Genomic DNA, 8,753 nt, shown 5'->3' on the forward strand with positions numbered 1-8,753 from the left:
TCACTAAGCCTGTTTCCATCGTCACATTTTGCTTCTATCAGTTTGTCATTTCACAGAGCAAAAAACTTTGAATTGCAAATTATTGTTTCCATCCTTTTTTTCTCATTTCCTGATTTTGCCTCCTTGATTCCTTCCCACAAGCCGGAGGAGGAGGAACCGAGGAGGCACAAAATCAGGAAATGAGAAAGATCCACACTTAGCTGCAACAAGAGAGAAGTGTCAACCTCTTCTTCACCTCTTCTTCTCAGGCGCTTTTGATCCTAACATACCAGAGGAGGGACCTTCAGCGCCCCCTGCTGGCTGGCTGGATGACGTACATGGATACCAGGGCCACAAAGGAGGAGGTGAGTCTTTTGTTCTGTTCTCTTTCTTTTTTTCATTTAAAGTGACAGTGAGGAACTTTTAACAGGTCCTGAACCAGTCTCAGGTTAGTCCTGATCCTCTATAGACCTCCATCAGTAAACCAGACCATCAGAGAGAAGATCGTCTGTTTCTATAAAGTTATTCTTAAAGCTCGTCATCGGAGCCACCGGGTCGGATTCTGGAGAAACCAGATGAAATCATGAAGGTTCACCAGAAACTCCTTCAGCTCAGACTCCAGCAGAGACCAGTCCACCGTGGACAGACCCAGATCCAGCAGAGACCAGTCCACCATGGACAGACCCAGATCCAGCAGAGACCAGTCCACCATGGACAGACCCAGATCCAGCAGAGACCAGTCCACCGTGGACCCAGATCCAGCAGAGACCAGTCCATGGACAGACCAGATCCAGAGAGACCAGTCCACCGTGGACAGACCCAGATCCAGCAGAGACCAGTCCACCGTCCAGACCCAGATCCAGCAGAGACCAGTGACCGTGGACAGACCCAGATCCAGCTTCACCGCAGCCTTTGACCTGCAGCTGGAGCTCCGGAGGGAGGAGGAGAGCTCAGCTCCTGGCAGCAGCAGCATCTCCTCCTCCTCCTCCTCCTCCTCCTCCTCCTCCTCCTCCTCCTCCTTCTCCTCTCTGGGAGTCAACATCGACACCACGCTGCTGGAGATCCAGGACGTATTGTTGGAACTGCTTAAGGGAAGGGAGGCCTGGGAGAACCAGAACCAGGACTGAGCGGGTCAGACTGTCAGACCCTGCTGCAGTAAAATGAGAGGTTTTCTAAAAGGACTCTGGTGGAGGAACACTACCACTTTAGACCACAGGGGGCCGCCAGAATCGACACCAAGTAAAGTTCCTTGCAGTAACTTCTTGAACCTTCTTCCATGTTCTTCTGTCTGTGTTAATGTTCACCTCCAGAGGGCGACAACCCGTTGTATCCACCCCCCTGCCTACACCCCCCAGCCTGAACTCAACAGGAACACTCTGGTGCCCGACGTCAGGTAACACACATAAATAATAAACCTCATTTATGAGACGCTCTGCAGATGAGTCTGTGCTTTGTCTTTAGAGAAGATGTGAAGGCATTATGGGATAAAAGAAGCATGTGTGTGTTTGTGTGTGTTTGTGTGTGTTTTGCTCCTCCAGGGTCCCCACAGTATCAGAGGATGTGGCTCGAGATGCCTTGCTCAAGTTTGTGGAATCAAAATGGAGGTACAGCTCCAAACCTGCCAGGAACCTCATCTTCAAAGAGCTGAAGCCCGTCACAGTGTACAGGGTAGGATATGTCACCTATCTGATATCTAGTGTGACAGATGTGAACTCATACAAGAACCTAATAGTGTGAAGAGGTATTTAAATGCACAAATACAAACCTCTTGTTTTAAGAAACTGAAATAAAGCAAAATAAAGTGTTAAGTTCCTCTTTAAACTCTGAATTTCCTGACTGCGTGGCAACATGAACCCAGAGTCCTCACGTCCATCCAGTGTTTTCTGATTGTCCTCCTTCTGCAGTATCGCCTGGAGACCTACACTGAGACCAGGACCAGCGCCTGGCAGTTTGAACCCTACAATGGTAAAACTGGAAGAACTCTAAGCTAACAGATCACTTTTGCTTTGAACATGGACAAAAGAGAGAACGGCCTGTTCATAGAATAGAAAATAATTCCTTCATTGTCGTTACACAATAGCAATCCTGAAGGTGCATACACATAAATCAAACAGTGACACAAACAAAGAAGTTCAAATGTTTATTTTAGAAAAAGATAAAACCGTTAGATATTGCGCTGGATGTTGCACAATTGCTGAGTAGTATTGGCTCAAATGCAAGAAATGAATAAATAGTGGAGTAAGAACGTGCAGAGGAATAAACTTCGGTGCAGCTGGAACGTAAACATCTGTGCAGAGTTCTAAAGGTTGGACTGCAGCTCTAACTGAGCTGATAGTCAGAGAAAGTAAGTTCATGTAATAGAAATAAATAAAAAGTTAATGCAATTAAATGAATTGGCCCAGGTTCTCTCATACCATGAAAACTATAAATAATAAGACTTAACAACCTTAATGAGCAGCTCTACAATAATAGATGAATCAATGAACCAGACATCTAACTAGAAACACATTCAATCTGAAGTACAGCCATGCTGACTCATTTCTGGGTTTTAGGACTCATTCCTGCAGCAGGCTAATGCAATGCTAACATGCTAATGTTTAGCACGTATAATGTTCAGCATGTTCGCCATCTTAGTTTAGTGCGTTAACATGCTAGCATTTGATTGTTAGCACTAAACACAAAGTAAAGCTGACTTCTATCTTACTTCAAGGTCACGTGACTTTTGTGCAAGAGATGTGAGATTGCAAATCTTTATTTAGTGGTTGACTCGTTCAGGTGTTTCGTCCTCTGCAAACAGGTCAGGTGGTCGATGGTCCTCAGTTCGGTATGAGTCCTCCTCCCTGGGACATTCCTGTGTCGCTGCCTCAGAGGTACACCGACCGGGTGGAGAAGGTCCGCGTGCCTCACTCATCCTTCGTGAAGGTACGGCTTTTATCAATGACTACTGTTGTAACTTTATTGTTTACTTTGTAACAAAGTAATGTGCAATTATGTGTGTGTGTGTGTTTAGGTGTGTCACAAGTGCAACGGCTGTGGAAGAACCCGCTGTGTTCCCTGCCATGGAAGAGGACGGGTGAGATGTCTTCTTTTTTCACCAGTTAGTTCACAAAGAAGAAGGAAGGAAGAGAAAGTGCCAGACTGTGAGTTCACGGTTAACTCAGTTGTCTCAGTGTAGAGCCTCTCACAGCAGCAGATTTAAAGTTTGTGTGTTTTTCTGGTATGTTTGTTTGTACTACATAAACCCTCTGAACCCCAAACCCTGAAACAATCACAAAGACTACACCGTTTATCACAACCAGAAGCTGTAAAAACTGTAATTATTGTCAGACGTTCCTTCAACACATCACGTGTGATAAACGCTTCCTCCAGAAAAAGCAGCCAAAACTAAGCTTTGAATTGGGATTACATTTTTTTTATTCTACATATATAATTTTTGATCTCGCCCCGACATTAGGGCTTCATCAATAGTTGACACCAGATTTTAGTGAATAAATGACAATATTGTTCTTGAATGCATGATTCCAAAGCAAGGCAAGTTTATTCATATAGCATATTTCAGCAACAACGCAATTCAAAGCGCTTTAAAACAAAAAACATGAAAAGAAAGAGTGCAAAAGAAACAGTCATATCATCATCACCGTCATTTAAGAGCCAAGATAATATAAAATAATAGAATAAGACAAGTATGAAACAGAGTAAAACAGTGCAGAGTAAGAAACTATTTAATTAAAGGTAGCACAAACAGAGGTAACAGCGATACCAGATCCTCTTTGTATCTTTCCCATCACTTACTGTAGCTTCAGGCAACAATAACTATGCTTGCAGGAATAAAAGTTGCATGGCCTCATAACAATGCAAACGTACCTCAAAGGCTCATCTCACTTTGCAGAAGCGTTGCCAGTTCTGCCACGGTCACGGCCGCTCCAGGAACAAGCGTTGCACCTCCTGTGGTGGCCGAGGTCGCAAGAGGTGGGTGTGCAGTCCGCCTGCTTTCTCTTTTTTCCTCTGAATGTCCCTCTCCGTCTTGCAGAAGCGTTGTTTGAGCTGCCATGGCTCAGGGTACAGAAGGAGGCCCGGCAATCACAAACGGTCCTCCGGGAAGACGCGTTGTTATTCTTGTGGCGGGAGAGGTCGTAAGAGGTGAGACAGGAGACCCGACCTTGAGATTAGAGCTAGAACAGTAGAGTAGAGTAGAGTAGAGTAGAGTAGAGTAGAGTAGAGTAGAGTAGAGTAGAGTGATTTGATTTACAACGTCACTCGATGTACTGTGCTGCAAATGTGACCATCCAGCAATTTGAATTTTTTGTTTTTGCGGTTTTAAATTTTGTAGGACAATCCGCTATCCAACCAAACTTCTAAGTACTTCTAATACACATCACATTAGGAACATCAAAACTCTGCTTTACGTGGAAAAGGCCTGGTTTGTCGTTATTGACATAGATAGAAGATGGTATCGTCAGCATAAAAACGGATATTGCAATGTTCAATTGGAATATTATTAAACCTGCTGGACAAAACATGATTTGAATATGTTAGATAGTATATAGGATATAACATTATGAATATGAAGGATCTATGAAAGAAGAGAATTGAAGATTAATAGAGAAATCAGTGATGAGAGCAGAGCTTTATTTTTTGAACCCAGGAGAGACATTGAAAAATAGACTCATCATTCCATCAAAATCCAGATCAATGTAAAACAAATTATTGTTTAAAACAAAGTTTGCATATTACCCTACTAAGATACCCTCATACAGAGCATCTAAGTAAGATTTTCTTACACCATCAGCCTCCAGAACTTCAGTGCTCTTTGGTCTAGATTATCAAAAGGCACTCTCCATTCTGATGATCATGCTTCCTCCAGCTTTTCTTTTTGCTTCTTCTGGCCAGTGGCCCTGAAATGTGTTTGATTATCTATTTGCACCTATATAGGTAGCCTATATACAAATATAGTAAGATTATTTTTTAAAGTTTAAACATTTTGCAGGAAAATTTAGAAGCTCAAAATGTCTTATTAAGATAAATAGTCATACTTAGAAAATAAGAAAATAGAACGAAAAGATAAAAAAAACACAGATTGCATAGACAAAAGTTCAAACAAAGCCAATCAAAGTTTCAAGACTAAGCATTAATACAAAATATATTGAAATGTGCAATTTACATAAAAGTTTTTGTTCACAAGTTGAGACTAATTAACAATAAAATCCATAAAGAATGCTAAATCTTTGCTTATTAAAGTAAATTTCTGTGTTTTTGAATAATGATGTTGACTGTAGTGAAACCAAAGATATGATCCTCCGTATTTCAATGAATACTAATTAAAGAAAGTCCATAAATACAGAAGATAAAAGTCTAGAGAGTTTCTCGTGTCGCTCTAAAATCTCCATTATGTGGTTAACTGGTTGGAGATCTGGTGACTGGTATTGTTTTCATGCCCATCAAACCATTCAGAGACGCCCTCGTCTGCTCTGTAGAACATCTTTACGTATCTTCACTTCGTTCTCGCTGTTCTCTCCACCACGCGTCACACTTCCTCCTGTCTCCGCCATGGCACCTCTGCTTGTCTCTTTTGTCTATTTTGCACAAAGTCTTTAATGTTTTTTGTGAGAACAGGCTGGAGAATAATGTTCGTCCGTCCCTCTCTCCTCCAGGTGTACGTTCTGTCGAGGCCACGGCTACAAGACCTGCTCGGTTTGTCACGGCAGCCAAAACCTGCTGCATTTCATCCAGCTCACCGTGACATGGTATATATATAGAGAATTCAAAGTTACACATATTCCCACTCAAAATCTGTCCAATGTTCTTCTTCAACACATCTGTTTCTTTGTGCTGACGTGTGTTTATGTGTGTTTATGTGTGTTTATGTGTGTTTGTGTGTGTTTGTGTGTGTTTGTGTGTAGGAAAAACGACATATCTGATTTCATTCCAGACCGACAGCCCGACTTCCCCGACAAGAAGTTTGAGAAGGTGACAGGAGATCCTTTCTTCATCGATGAGAGTGTTCTGGTAAAAAACAACTTTTATATTATTTTAATTATTCATTCACGTCCGTTGAGAGATGTCGGTGGCACATGAATGCTGCTGAATGAGCCTGAGTCTCGTTGATTGTCTGTGTTTTCTCCCTCTGTGACCACCAGGTCTACCCCATCCAGGGCTTCCCCGATCAGGAGATCTGCGATGTTTCTACAAAACTGATTAACGAACACCTCAATCGCTTTAGTTCCACCAGCCGCATCCTGCAGCAGGTACAAACAGACAAGTACAATGCATGTTCACTTGTTCTTTAAAAAAGGTAATCATTTTGTGAAGTGATTCGATGATATAGAGATTTAGTTTTAATTAGTGCACAGTGAATGCCAATGTTTGTTGATTGTGTAAAAGAAAGTGCATTGATGACAGTTTATGGTGTTTTTGTTGGCCGACTGAACGGGGCTCTGGGGCATAGATCATGGGCTTTAAAAATGACTACAAAGTGACGAGATAAACTACAAAGAGAAGCAAAAAAAATCCTAAGTAACGCAGCAAAACACAACGAGAAGCAAAATCACAAAAGTCTCAAAACGAAAAAAATACTTCAAACTAACCCAAAAAACTACAAAGTATTGTAAAAAAACTTCAAAGTGACACAAAAAAACTGATAATTGGCACAAGACGTCAACCACAAAGTAACGCAAGAAGACTACAAAGGGAAGCACAAAGACTTGAAAGAGATGTAAAAAGACAACAAAGAAAACCAAAACAAACATAAAAGACTACAATGTGAGGAAATAAACTACAAAGAGAAGCAAAAAAACACAGAGTGGCAAAAAGTCAAAAACATGTCACTGCAAGAGACAAAAAGACTGCAAAGAAAAGAAAAAAAATTAAAGTGACGCAAAGAAACTACAAAGAGAAGCAAAGTAAGGCAAAAAGACTACAATGTAACACAAAAAGACTACAATGTAACACAAAAAGACTACAATGGGAAGCACAAAGACTTGAAAGAGATGTAAAAAGAAAACCAAAACAAACAAAAAAAGACTACATTGATTAAAAAACGACCACATATCCTACCTCTCTTTTCCTCATTGTTGTTTATCTCTCCATGAATAAACTGATATTAACGTCGTGACTTCTTTCTCTTTCCGTCGCAGCGTCAGACCATCGAGCTGGTTCCTCTGACTCACGCTCTCTACACCTACAGCGGGAAAGACTACAGCTTCTTCGTCTTCGGAGTGGAGAACAAAGTCTTTGCCTCCAAATATCCCTCAGCCTGCTCTATTTTATAGGAAACACACATGTCTAATCATACAGTACATGTTCATGTGTAGTGTCATATACAGGTGAGTCGTCCATTTAATGTATTCACCAAATAATTAATCTGTTAATGCCAAATATCAGCATGGAGTCTAAATACAGTGTGTGATGATACGGTGCTGTAAACGACCAAAGAAAGCCTTAAGCAGCTGAAACATTTATATATTTCACACGATGTTCTTCAGGAATCGGTCACAGTTTACTGCCAGTATGTTTCCTGAGATAAGATAAAAACTGATTTCTGTTCCAGTAATCAGTCATAAAGCATTTCATACCGAGTTTTTATTATAAATGAGTGGATATATTTAGTTACAGATTTCTTTTTTAGTGGAGTCGTTCTTTGTTTGTTTGAGTCAAATGTTTCTACTTCTTTCTGCTCAGGTCTTTAGATATAAACAGATCCATCCAGATGTTTGTAGCTCAGTTTGTAAATGCAGCAAATAATCATTCATCTTTTATAAACCACACGGTGTTTGTATGTCTTACTGTCTCAGCGGTTCTTTAGAGGTTTTACCACTTTGGATTTTATATGTAAAATAATGTTTTTGTATTAAAACAAGTATATGTGAGAGTCAGGAATGTGTTTATGGAGGAGGAGTACGATTCAAGCCTCTTCATCATATTGTCTGTGTGTTTCTCCACTTTTAAAGAGTCTGTTATTATTTTATATAACATAATGAAACCTGACAAATGTATTCAATAAACATGTCACAAATGTTTTCTGTCATGGTATCGTCCTGTTTCTGAGTCTCTGTATGAAGATTATTTAAAAAGATTTATTCTAAAACAGAATGGAAACAAAATCAACAATGAAAAGCTTTAAAAATCATTTTAATATGACTTCTGAAGGACTCCTCAGTGTGGATCCTCCATAACTTTAGATGCAACTTTGATTAAAATGATCTCTTTATTATTTATATTTTATGTTTCACTGAAAAAACTTGTTTCTTCAGGATTAAATCAACGTTTTTTGATGCAGGAATATGAAATATGAGAGATGCTCGAGGACTAAATAAGAGCCGAAATCAAGTTTCTGAAAATAAGTAACTTTAACTCATAATAATACTTAAAACAAACATTATTTATTTATTATTTACACTCTTTGTTTCAGTGCTGAAATATTATTATTTTTAGATCATCTGATATGACACAATGTTAGCCTCTCATTGTTTCTTAGAGACCCACATTAACCTTTTGGTCTTTTTTATAAAGGACAGGTGGTATTTAGATCTACCACATAGAAGTGATATGAATCATCTGACACGTGATGATACATTTAAGATGCAGCTCAGTAATGTGTGTACAGTTGTTTTACTCATAAATCACAAATAAAGATTAATCAAATAAAAATAAAAAATGCATTTACAGATTTGGTGCTACATTTTTTCCACCTGATAATTGATAGAAAATGATCAAAAACCCTCCAAAATGAGACACCAATACCTTGAGGAAAAGAAGTAAATAATCCATGCTGTTAT

The 8,753-nt window shown here is 39.7% G+C and overlaps 1 protein-coding gene across 2 annotated transcripts; it reads left to right on the forward strand.

Annotated features, from left to right (window-relative positions):
* Positions 1-257: 257 nt before the first annotated feature.
* Positions 258-7,991, forward strand: ssuh2.1 (ssu-2 homolog, tandem duplicate 1). 2 transcript variants are annotated; one of them, XM_054617138.1, is made up of 11 exons: positions 258-344; positions 1,290-1,372; positions 1,518-1,647; positions 1,884-1,944; positions 2,777-2,901; positions 2,990-3,052; positions 3,869-3,948; positions 5,631-5,723; positions 5,880-5,985; positions 6,117-6,224; positions 7,113-7,991. In XM_054617138.1, exons 1-11 carry the CDS (start codon positions 309-311, stop codon positions 7,245-7,247), a joined length of 1,020 nt encoding a protein of 339 aa, XP_054473113.1. In that variant the 5' UTR covers positions 258-308; the 3' UTR covers positions 7,248-7,991. The 2 variants fall into 2 exon arrangements, with proteins under 2 accessions (XP_054473113.1, XP_054473112.1); XM_054617137.1 differs by lacking the exon at positions 3,869-3,948 and adding an exon at positions 4,010-4,119.
* The last annotated feature ends 762 nt before the right edge of the window (positions 7,992-8,753 follow it).

The sequence above is a fragment of the Anoplopoma fimbria genome, chromosome 17 (assembly GCF_027596085.1).
Source record: "Anoplopoma fimbria isolate UVic2021 breed Golden Eagle Sablefish chromosome 17, Afim_UVic_2022, whole genome shotgun sequence".
Classification (NCBI taxonomy): Eukaryota; Metazoa; Chordata; class Actinopteri; order Perciformes; family Anoplopomatidae; genus Anoplopoma; species Anoplopoma fimbria.